Source organism: Anoplopoma fimbria, chromosome 15, assembly GCF_027596085.1.
Source record: "Anoplopoma fimbria isolate UVic2021 breed Golden Eagle Sablefish chromosome 15, Afim_UVic_2022, whole genome shotgun sequence".
Lineage (NCBI taxonomy): Eukaryota > Metazoa > Chordata > Actinopteri > Perciformes > Anoplopomatidae > Anoplopoma > Anoplopoma fimbria.
Window position 1 is genome coordinate 18,352,196 of NC_072463.1, and position 12,582 is coordinate 18,364,777.

General features: G+C 44.0%; 1 protein-coding gene across 1 annotated transcript in view; it reads left to right on the plus strand.

The window, feature by feature from the left end:
• LOC129103785 (AT-rich interactive domain-containing protein 1B-like) overlaps window positions 1-10,892 on the plus strand; it is a 39,498-nt gene extending 28,606 nt beyond the window's left edge. Inside the window, exons 10-17 of the mRNA XM_054614380.1 lie at window positions 2,844-2,985; window positions 4,259-4,428; window positions 5,266-5,398; window positions 5,586-5,717; window positions 5,829-5,904; window positions 6,262-6,997; window positions 7,353-7,483; window positions 7,730-10,892. Coding sequence (XP_054470355.1) covers window positions 2,844-2,985; window positions 4,259-4,428; window positions 5,266-5,398; window positions 5,586-5,717; window positions 5,829-5,904; window positions 6,262-6,997; window positions 7,353-7,483; window positions 7,730-9,553 — 3,344 coding nt within the window. The 3' untranslated portion in view covers window positions 9,554-10,892. The remainder of the gene's footprint in view (window positions 1-2,843; window positions 2,986-4,258; window positions 4,429-5,265; window positions 5,399-5,585; window positions 5,718-5,828; window positions 5,905-6,261; window positions 6,998-7,352; window positions 7,484-7,729) is intronic.
• Window positions 10,893-12,582: the final 1,690 nt, after the last annotated feature.

Genomic DNA, 12,582 nt, shown 5'->3' on the forward strand with positions numbered 1-12,582 from the left:
TTCCATCTAGAAGAAAGTGTTCTTTTAGGGGAATCGTTCTTCTACTAAAACTATTAGATATAATTTACTGATTATGAAAGAATAACATAAGAATACGAGCTCATTGTCTGCTGTGCTGTTTTTGAAATCAAACTTAATTTATGGCAAGGTAACCAGGGCAGATATGGGCATATTCCTGTGTAATACTCACAGGACAACATTCAACCCTACTTTGGCTACTCTTGACGTGTTTAAAACCTGTATGATTGTCTGAATGCTCCCTTCTTTCTCCTTCTGACTTCAGTGTAGCAATGTTTCCTTTTCCCCAGATTTAAGCAGTTACTTTGAACTATATAATATTATCATGACCTAAAGAAATTATGTTCAAAGCTTTGACAGTAAGGCCCAGGTAGTAATAAACCATCATTTTCCTTTAAAGGAGCAGTGTGTTGGATACAACATGGTGGACTCCATGAAGAAGACCTTCTCCCTATGTAGACATGACAGGCTCATTCTAAGCTAACAAAAACACAACAATTATTTGCGGGTGATAATACACGAACGTAAACATAGTTATGAAAACTGTATTCCATTTTTGCCAATAGATCCCCCTAAATCCTACTCACGGTATCTCTAACACTACATTCAAATTAACACTTAATCGTCAGCAAATAAAATCTGCCAATAAGGTGAGATGATTTTACTTCCAATCTATTCACAGTTGCTTGTTATTTCTTTGTTGCAGTTTTTCTTTTAAGTGATTACATTTAAATTTAATATGTCAATATTATTCATGACAAATATGATGTTAAGACTTCAAATACAAAATTTGTTGAAAGATGGACCCTTGTAGTTTAGGTATGGACACATTTTACTTAAACAGAAATTGGTATATAGAGTTTTATTACTGGCACACATCACTCGATAACTTTGGCCTTTTTGGGTTAGTTCTGTTATGAAAAGTGCTGAATACCAAGCTAGAAAAAAATGCCATCCATTTCCTTGCTATGCCTCTGTTTTGATCTTGTATATATGCTTTTCCTGCTCCAAAGTGCAGACTGCCCTACTGACACCCTGCCATCTTATATAGACTGACAGCCTGGTGATGTCACAGAGGGAGCTCGTCCAGCGGGCTGGTGGGGGGTTGCGGGGGGATGGGGGGAGTGTCGTTGGGGGGGGGATGTGGGAAGTGATTAATGAGGACTGGAATGTAGAACGTAAACAAACTCGACCCCGCCGTCACCTTTCATTCACAAAACTGGCTCGGCTGACTGAATCCCTCCCCCACCCCAACCACCACCACCGCCCCCCATCTGGGTTATGTCACCCACCGACACCGCCTCTCATGAACACGCATCAGACGTCAGGCACATGGCTTTTGAACACCCGCTTTTTTTTTTTCTCCCTCATCGCCCCCTGCTCTGTCATTCTTCTCTCCCTCTAAATGTGGAGCAGAGGGCACTCGAGTTCACGCTCTCCTCCAGCGCGCCTCCATCTTCGTAATGCCACAGCTTGGTATTATGTATCCGTCTGTCTGCCCGCCTGCTCTTGAGGAATGGTGAACCTGTTAACCTCGGCTAACCCCACCATTGTTTGCTCTTCTCCGTGTGTGTGTGTGTGTGTGTGTGTGTGTGTGTGTGTGTGTGTGTGTGTGTGTGTGTGTGTGTGTGTGCGTTGTGTTCGTCTGAAGCAGGCGCATATCCCAGGAAGAATCCCTAATGCTCACTGCCCCTTCCTTGGCCTCTCTTCTACCTCTGCTCATCATCATGGCATAACTCCCCCCGCTCTCTCGCTCTCTCTCCTCTCTTTCTCTCCTTCTCTTATGATGTAGAGGCAGGGGGTATTATTGAATAATTCAGAATTAGCATGAATTTTTAAAGCTTAAGTCTTTCTTTTCTTTTTTTTTCTGTGGAAACGTGTGGTGCAGGGAAAGGCCACTGAGGCTGTTCCAGAGAAAGTCTTCTTAGGCTAAATGCTCATTAGGATACTTTCATAGTCTCTTTTCCGTCTTTGTCATCTTCTAGCCGAAACGGTCCACTTTTCCTATTAAACCTGCTTCTGGGAATTCGTATCCCTAGGTTTTATCTGGTTGAAGGTTCTTTGTGTGTTGGGCTTTTCTCGCTTTGCACTCTTATAATTTTCTTGTCATCTGAACTGAGAAATTCACAGAAATATGGTGTCATAACAAAAGAGCACACTAACCCCATTTAACCTCAGTTGGAGTCTCTGTGTGATGGGCTGGTTTTTTTTTTCTAGAAGGAGGTTCCAATCATGTGCTTTCTCAACCTCCTCACTCATATTTAGGGGATGTTTGCTGAGGTATTAGCTTGCACATAATTTGACTCCGCCCAATATGTACACTATATTTTCTTCAATACATGTGTACCCCCCAGGTTCACCCTCCACATGAACCCGTCTTCTAGTCCATGGCACACCTAAAAAAAGCCAGATAAACCACCTTAAAGCATCTTCCAAATAAAGAGCTGTGCTTCGACCGCCCAACGGGGCCTTTCCCTCTGAGAAGTCCTTCCCTTCTCTTCACTGTGTCCTCTCCCCCTGCCTCCTTCCCCTTCTTTTTACTGGCCCTTCCATACTCATCTTCACTGCCGTCATATTTTGCTTGAGCTCAGGTCTCATGAAGGGTAACGCTGTCAGTGCTTTGGCCTGAAGTCCAAAGTTATCTCTCTAATACAGCACCTTGCTGCAGCGAAAAGCCCAGTTTGGCCGCTCTGACTCAAGCCAGCTTCAAGATCCTATCTGAAGACACGGGAGCCCTGCGGCCTGAATGTGTTGCAGTTTCTGCTGCGGTTTCTGTGAATCGTCCACCTGTAATGATAATAAAAAAGGATACTTGTGTCTTCCAGCTAATTCAGGCGGCTCGCTCCAAGGCCCACAGACGCCCCAGTCCTCTGGCAGCAGCTCGACAGCAGAGGCAGCAGGGGATCTGAAACCCCCCACACCTGCCACCACCCCTCTGGGACAGGTCACACCCCTGCCCCCCAACAGGTACCACACAGACATACTGCACTACTAACAATACTACTGCAGTACGGTGATGCTGCTGCTTTTGCTACTGCTGCAGTACTATTAATACTTACATTCACACTATTGCTGCCACTACCACTACCATAACAGTAGTACTAATAGTAGTTATTTCTTTTCTATGATCAACTTTGTAAAAACAAATTGCAGTGTGATATTTGTGTCAGTTAGCACAAATTGTTCTTTAAGTATGAACAAGGATTGTCTGTTGACAAATGGTATAAACCTAAATTGTGAACAACTACAGTGAGGTGAAGCAGGATTTAACAAAAAGACAAAAATCTTTATGTGCACCGTGATGTTCAGATACACCATTAGCATTATTTTTAAGTGATTTAGGTGAGATTGGAGACAAAATGTGTATTATGTTTTGCTGCTCTGTATATGATGATTAAAGGTTTTTACTTTTTTGTAAAATGTTCCTCATCTGTTGTCTGGGAAAGTAGACTCTGTTATATTTTTACCTTTATTTGTGATATTATTTGTGCAAATGTGTTTTATAACATATAACCTTACATTGGTGGAAGTAACTAAATAAATCTACTACAGTACTCTACTTAGGTTTTTGAGTTGCTTGTACTCTATACTTTTTACTCCACAACATATATCCGATAGTTACCACTTTTAAGATCGAGGTTTTACATACAAACTATAATAGCAATTCATAAAATATAATGAATTCATAGATAGATTACAGTGTCCTAAAAGTATATAAAGTCGGTAGCTTTACTACAACATAAAGTCCTGAATACAAGTCTACAGTAATTTAGCTGTAATAATAACCCAATAATATAATATCACACATGAAGTACTTTTACTTTTAATAGGTGCATTTTGCTGCTGATACGTCTTTACTTAAACTTGAGTTATTTTGAATGCACCACTGACAACAAACTTCTACCACAGCAACTCTTCTGCGTTATTATTAAATACAAGTATTCTATATGAAAATAAAACATCCATCATTGAAACAATTATAAACATATTTTTGGGGGCGGCTATGAATCAGAAGGTCAGTGGTTCAATAAAAGATACATCCATCATCATGAAACAATGACTAATGTAATGTAATATTTTCCTTCAAAGATAAGAGCATAGAACTCCTTCACAACACACATCATATCTGTGTTTTCAGTGTGTGCAATCCATGGCTCCTATTCTCACACAGAGCTTCCACCTTCTCCCTCCTCTCTCTCTCTCTCCCCCCCTCCCTCCCCTCCCTCCACTCCTTGTCCAGGAGCAGTGTGAGCATACAGGACCCCTTCTCGGAGGTGAGCGACCCGGCCTTCCAGAAGCGTGCTGCCTCCCTGCCCCCCTCAGCTCCTTACCAGCAGGGCCTCAGCATGCCCGACATGATGATGAGGATGCAGTACGACGCCAAGGACCCCTTCGCCGGGATGAGGAAGAGTGAGTGAGGCACACGCTGTGACACCCTTTCACCCCAACAAGAAGCCCCAGACCTGCTTCCCCTATTTCACATACAATGTCAAGGCTCATGAATAAACTGTTTTTAGCGCCGACAAAACCATTAGAACAAACAATTTTCGATTATTGACTTCAAATGAGCTTTGAATTTAAAACTTAATTTTAAAACTTACACGGCTCTTTGTCAAAATGACTCATGTTTCCCATAGCCATTGTTCTTTCGTCTGCCTCGTTGGTCTAATTCATTGTCTAGTCAGGACAGATGTGTGTGTGTGTGTGTTTCACGACTGGAGTTATGAAAGCAGATGAGAACTGTTTGTTACGCCACACATCCCTTTATCGAAAACACACCGGTTCTTCTGATGTTCTTGTAGCTTAGCCTTTGTCTCATCCTAACTTTGTTCATCCTTTTCATCCTCCCCGTCTTCAACCTTTCATCCTTCCCATCCCGCTGAGAAGCACCTGTTTGGACCAACTCATGCGGTTTAGTTTTCAGAACAAACAGTAGTTTTTTGAGAAGGGATGGTGGCTCCTCTGAAGGCTGTAGAGAATGGAGTCTGAATGAATAATATGGTGGATGTTAGCTGCATAACAACAGTTGCAGCCTCAGAACAATAGATTTAATCACGTAAAGTGGTGAATATTCACGGAGGAAGGCTGCCACCTGGTGGTAAGCACAACACTTAAAGTTAGACTATTTTGTAGCTTGTTGCCTGTAAAGATCTTTTTATTTTATTTTTCATTTTGTTCATGTTGATTCCGTCTGTTATATAAGATAGTCTGAGATGCATTGACCTCATTTGTTTTCCTCCTACACAGTGGCAGGAGCTGATCCCTACATGCCAGGCCAGATGCCCGGTGGTGGCATGCAGGAAATGTATGGTCGACCACCGTCAGCCCTGAGCATGAGCCAGCGGTCGCAGTATCCATACGGGCCAGGCTACGACAGGAGGTAGGCACACAAATCAGCAGAGGAGGGTGGTGAACCTGTAGTAGCTCAGTATATCTTTAGCATTTCCCTAACACGAGGCCTCAGGCCCACTGTAGTTGGGATAGTTAAAAACATGTGTTTACAGCAGATATTTTGTCAGTGATGTTTTGTCTGAAGCATGAAGACTTTGCCGTTGTTTGATCCTCAGACCGGACCATGTCATGGGGATGGAGGGGAACATGGGTCCCCCTGGGAGTCAGAACAACATGGGACCTTCCAACAGTGAGGGCAGCATGTACTCTCCCAGTAGATACCCTTCACAGCAGAGGTCAGCACCCATGTGGGTAAAATTAGAGTACACTTGTGGAAAGTCAAAGCAAAAGTAAAATTACATGTATTCATGCTACTTTGCAAGTGACTTATTCCTCCTCTTCCCTCCATTCTGTTTCAGACACGATGGCTACAGTCAGCAGTATCCCAGCATGCCATATGGGATGCATCCATCTGGGATGTACCCTCAGCAACAGGTGAGAGAGAGAGATGTAAATACAACAGTTCTACAGTGTTCACTGTGACTTCATGTATTAGAGGAACTCAATATATGACAGTTATATCATATATGTGACAGTTTAACCTACAGATAATGTACTGTACATTTAAATTATCATGTCAAATACTGAGTAATATATTTCTTCCATTTTAGCCCAATTTAGTTAAAGGGGGCCATGCTTTGTTGCATTTTAACAATACAAAAACACGTATAAGGTTATTAGTGTTATTGTTGTTGTTGTGTTTATATAGAACTCTACTAAAGCGGTTGAATGATGATAATAAATGATCCTTGGCTGTGTGTTTTAACTAACTATCTACACCCTTTGCTTCAGCAGGGCTACAAACGGCCCATGGACGGCATGTACGGCCCCCCACCCAAAAGACACGAGAGCGACATGTATGCCATGCAGTACGCCAACCAGCAGCCCGACATGTACAACCACTACGGCGCGGGGTACTCAGGCCCTGAACACAGACCCATCCAGGGACAGTTCCCCTACCCTTACCCCCGAGACCGCATGGCCCCCTCAGGTCAGAGCCAGCACAGTATGATGGGTGGGGGGCCCACTCCTAACCATGTCGCCGACGGCCCCAACATGTGGCCATCCAGGACGGAGCTCGGCTATCCCTACCCCAACAGACAGGGGCCGCCATCGCAAATGCCGCCTTACGGCTCAATGGGCAGAGATGACATGGACGGACGGCCGGGGCAGGAGCAGTGGCACCGTCAGTCTCCCTACATGACATCATCAGGTGGCATGCCTCCGCTGTCCTCACGCCAGCCATCGTCTTATTCCAACTCTCCATCCATGGCCAATCACCTGTCCAGAGCACCCAGCCCGGGAGCCTTCCAGCGCTCCATGGACTCTAGGCTGTCACCCAAAGCACCGTTCATGTCACCCATGAAGATGCATAAGCCTGGGATGCCCATGATGGGCTCACAGGGAGTCGGACCCCTTGGTCACTTTCCTCCCAACCTGAGGCGGGACCTCAACTACCCACCAGGATCAGTGGAGGCCACCATGCCCATTCTGAAGCCCAGACGCAAGCTCACCTCCAAGGACACTGGTGAGATGAAGTCACAGTATTTCATGAATCTTTATTCTGAGTAGGGCTGTTAGCTGGATGGGTGGGTAAGGCTCTTTAGAAGAAGCATTGCTGATTGTTTAATTCTAGTTTTGCATTTAGCTTGAAAAGTGAAAGTGAATTTATTGTACTTTCATGCTCTAAAAAACTCTCTGTTATCTTGACCTTAGATGTGCAGCTAAACCTAATTTTTTCAGGTTGAACTACCACAACATGACGCACATTTTATGAAAGGACAATGATCTACTCTGTTCAGAGTCCCATTTTGTCATTTGGACCATGTCTGATCACCATTTTTTTCCCCCTGTTTCCAAAAATCCCCCTGTTTTAACCACAGGAACGCCTGAGGCCTGGCGCGTGATGATGTCTCTGAAGTCAGGCCTGCTGGCAGAAAGCACATGGGCCCTAGACACCATCAATATCCTGCTGTATGATGACAGCACTGTGGGCTCCTTTAACCTCTCACAGGTAAAACCAATTCATGACTACACCTCACTGCTGACTGATAATAGCATGAGAATGCACAGTGTCTGTATCTTCTAGATTAACCTTTTCTGTTGTAGTAAAGATCTGTAAAATTCGATAAATGGTAAATATTCAGAAGACCATTATGTCACAATGTCGTCCAAATAGTTCAAGATATTATAAAAGTGGTTAGAATTAGATTTCTTTCTGCTTAAATTGCTGACATGAATTTTACCTTTGTCCGAACAGTTGCCAGGATTCCTCGAGTTGATTGTGGAGTACTTTCGTCGTTACCTGATTGAGATCTTTGGCATCCTGGAAGAGTTTGAGGTGGGGACGGTGGCTCAGAAAAGCCTTTTGGACCCTGCTGCTAAACAGGAAGAAGAAGTAATCCCTGACCAGGAGACAGACTCTGATGCCCATCCTGAACCCGAGTCAGCTCCGGCAGCAGAGATGCAGGTGGAGCAAGTGGGAGGCATCGTGGAGGAAGCTCAACCAATAACTACCGCAGAGCCAGAGTCGGCTGAGGTAAACAGCGAGAAGGTGGAGTCTGAGGTGAGCATAAAGAAGGAGGACAAAAATGAAGAGGAGAGAAAGAAAGACGGAAAAGAAGAAGAAGAGAGTGAAAAAGGAGCAGAGAGTAAAAAGGAGAGTGATGACCAGCCCGCTGCAGAGCTCAAACCTAAACTTAAGCAAGCCAGTAAATATGATAAGCTCCCCATCAAGATCGTCCACAAAGAGGACCTGATTGAAGACATGACAGAGCACTTGGGCTACGTCACTGAGTTCACTAGCGGGTTGCTACACTGGCAGGCTGGCGGAGGTGATTCCACCGCACACATTCAAACACAATTTGAACCCCGGAGTGAACGCCCTCCCAGTGCAGATGGAGAGACAGGAAAGGAAAACAAAGAGGAAAACGATGGGAAGAAAGAACCGCCCAAACATATCACCGCTACTATTGATGATGTTCTGTGTGCTCGGGTCGACGCGCTTTCTTACGCCCACCCTGCACGCTCCTTGCCGTCCTACCCCTTCAGGGTGCATCAGGACGGGGAGCAGGACCACATCACCTTGCTGGAGGATGAGCCTCGCTGCCTGGACGAGGCTCCGCTCTCCACATCCTCCGCCTGGAAGGACTCACTGGCCAAGCGCTGCCTCTGCGTCTCCAACATCGTCCGGAGCCTCTCCTTTATCCCCGGCAACGACCTGGACATGTCGCGCCACCCTGCTCTGGTTCTTCTTCTGGGCAGGCTGCTCCTGCTGCACCACCAGCACCCGGAGAGGAACAGATCGCTCCCGAGCTACCAGAGAGACGAGCAGAAGGAGCAGGGGCTGTCGAGCAGCAAAGAGGAGTGGTGGTGGGAGTGTCTGAGTCTGCTCAGGGAGAATGTTATGGTCACGCTGGCCAACATCTCGGGTCAGCTGGATCTGTCCACCTATCCAGACACTATCTGCCTCCCCATCTTGGACGGCCTTCTCCACTGGATGGTGTGCCCTTCGGCTGAAGCCCAGGACCCCTTCCCATCAGCAGCACCCCACTCCCAGCCCACTCCCCAGAGGCTGGTGCTGGAGTGCCTCTGCAAGCTGAGCATCCAGGCCGGCAACGTTGACCTCCTGCTAGCTACGCCACCTTTCAGCCGACAGGAGAAGCTCTTCACCGTCCTGGTCCGCTACGTGGGTCAGAGGAAGGCCCAGGTGTACAGAGAGATGGCAGTGGCTGTTCTCTCCCACCTGGCACAAGGAGATCCCACAGCGGCACGTGCCATAGCCATGCAGAAGGGCAGCGTGGGTAACCTGGTAGGCTTCTTGGAAGATGGTGTTAGCATGGCGCAGTACCAGCAGAACCCTCACAGCATGCTGCACATTGGGCACCCTCCTATGGACCCACCTAGCATAAACATGATGTGCAGAGCAGCTAAAGGCCTGTTGGCTATGGCTAAAGTGGAGGAGAACAAGACAGAGTTTGTGTTGTACGAAAGCAGATTATTAGACATCTCCATCTCCTCTGTGCTCAACGCGGGGGTGGTGGCTATCATTTGCCAAGTTCTCTTTCACCTAGGGAAATTATGACAAGAGGAGAGGCGGGACTCACACAGCAGCCGCTAAGGCAAACAAGATGCTTCTGTGGTTTTTTCTATTTTTATTTATCAAAATGACAGAAAATGTTTGTTTTTTTTAAAAGACATATCCACAAAATATCTCTATATATGTATAGCTTCTGGGCCCTGTTAAAAAAAAATGGGTTTGGCATTTGAAAGCTCATTTTAATACAAATATTTAATACCTGCTGGTGTTGGATTGCTAATTTTGTTTGGCATTTGTTTTTGTTTTGTTTACTTTCTCAGCCAAAGCTGCCGCCAGATGTTGGTGCTGAATTACGTGGTTCCTTTTGAGTCGATGAGTCGTGGAGATGTTTTTCAGTTTTATAAACGCTAATATACTCATCAACATTTTGTTAATGGAGAGTATTTATTTAAAATGTGACTGTACAGTAGTTTGAACTTTTTTGCCAACAGTTGTGGTGGGGGGGGACGGGGACGGGACACTGACTTTTCAAATTGAAATGTATATGTCGCTGGAAAATAAATTGTGCAATAGGACTCTAGAGCAAGTTGTCCCTTTTTGAAAAACAAGAAGAATCTTAAAAGATACCTGCAGTGTGTGCTTTAGGCCATGAGGAGGCAGCATTGCACCAGCCAATCAACATGAGAGAAGAGCGTCTGTTAAAAAAAGTGTCTAATTTACCATAGCCTCAATGACTTTCACAGATGAACTTTGTGTTTCCTAAGCACTTGTGTTATGTCTGTATTTTTTCATCACTGTGTATATAAACCGTTGTACAATGGACGCACATGATTCTTTCGGTCTCAATCAAGCATAGCCAGAGATGGGACTGTCCAACTATTATAACAAATGCTTTTATTGTTGGTAAAATTTGTTATTGTTATTATACATATTTTGTTAATGGGGTCAAATATTTGAACATGGCAGATGTAACTGGTGTTTCAATGTAAAAATTCCTGTATGCATTGTATTATAGCTGAGAAAACAATCGCTTTGGTTATCAAACGTGAAAGTGCCAGGGTGAGAGGATATTTAGGCGAGGTTTGGTGAGAAAACACATTTCTGTTTGTTACTGTCCTCCATTCATGTCGACGGGCATATTTTTGAATCTAGATGATGCTCTAAAAAGAAACGTGTGAAAAGAACCTTCAAAATGTCACGAAAGCTCATTGTAAAATTTGCCTTTTTTTCGTATGACTCCGTGTCTCTCTTTTATTCAGTATACACATTTATACTCTGTGCTGCACATGTCACAAATAAATGTATGATGAACATCGTTAAGCACCGGAGACGTTGCATTATGTCCAGACAATCTTAGGCCAATAAAACAAACATCAACTGCTTACACGGACTGCCTTTTATTGATGTCATTCAAAATAATTGAATCAGTCACAACAGACTCCTCCAGCCTTACAATGAAATGAGACAATGAAATGCTGCAAGAGTCCAGAGGGCATGTGATTAGATAGGTGTGTGTCTGGTCAAAGTATTTTCTTGAGTTTAAGTATTTCAGGTTAAAGATGAAAATGACTGGTATTCGGGGATCGCTTCAGAGGTCTCTGATGTATGTTCAGAATGCTTCCCGTCCATGAATCTCAGTTTTGGATTTGATTTCTAATGAAACCAGGACATCAACAGGTCATCTGTATTACTTTTTATCATATATGTTCTATTTTAAAGGTGATGATGATAACTGTAGAATTAGAGACTTCTGCAATGAATGGTTTTAAACATGTTAATATAGTGTAATATGGTTTTTTTTTTTTAAATCATCAGCATTTTGGCCTGCTTGTGTAAGAAGAAGAGCTGATGTGAGTTTTGACTGAAAAGGTCATTGCTTCCTGAACAGTGAACCATGTACTGACTGTAATATGTGGCTGTTCCAGCTCGCAAACCATTGAAAAAGCAAAATTAAAGAGGAAAGACAGTCTTTTTTCTGAAGATGCGACACAGGCTCTTTCCCAACCGACCACAGATCATTTTGAATTATCATCCAAGAAGCTGATAAAGTGGAAGCCGTTTGCATATTGGATAAACAAAAGGATATTGCAGCAACTCTCTGAACATGTATGCAATGTGAGACTATGAGACTGAGTTTTTATGATAAAAAATGATTTATGTTGGGGTTAACATTTATAAATAGGTCAATTTACATTCCCAGTTTAATTGTGTGCAGGTCCAACCAATCTTACAGCTACCATAGTCTGTTTTTAATCCATTTATACCTATATACTCTGAAATAATGCCTTTAAATGCATTTCTCCTTCTTTGTACAAAGTATTGGCAGATTCCAAATGGAATGCAATAATGAATTGGCTAACCCATCTTTTGGTGACTTGATACTGCTATACTGATGACGTTCTCCTGTTTTGGTCTGTGTCCAATGGAAAACTAAGTATCATGAATGCTTATCGTACTCATGGGACCCCACACTCAATTTGAACAGCTCCTCTAAGAGCATCAGTTTTTATAATCCCCTCATTAAGACGGAGGTCCATGACCTTTCTACCGCCATCCTGAGCACGTACAGTGATAAGTACCCGTCCTCCTCACAACCTCATACCAGCCGACTCTTAAGGCACTTGTGTTCTTGCATTGGGTAAGGACATCGCCTTAAACTTTACAGAGTTATCTGAAAAGCTGACGGATGCTTGTTACCAGGCCCCATTGATTAAAACTGCATGTCTTGACTGCACTATGCATCGTACATCATGGGCCTCTTTTCCCAGAAGACATTTTGACTTATCATAGGAGGAAAAGCACAGGGGTTACTAATAACATTATTGATGGCTCTGTTCTATTCAAGTGTCCCAGTAAACCGTGACAGTGTGACATTAATTAGCATGAGCAATACCAGGACCCTGAGACGGAAGCAGCTAAATGGAATTCAGATGTCATTAATTCTATTGTGTACACCTGTGCTTTACCTTCTGTGACATGCCAAAATGGCCTATTTCTCTCCTTGGGGTACGGGTCACTTTGTCACAGAATCTAAACTCTGGTCATTACAGACGGTTGAGACCCCACCATGTCTG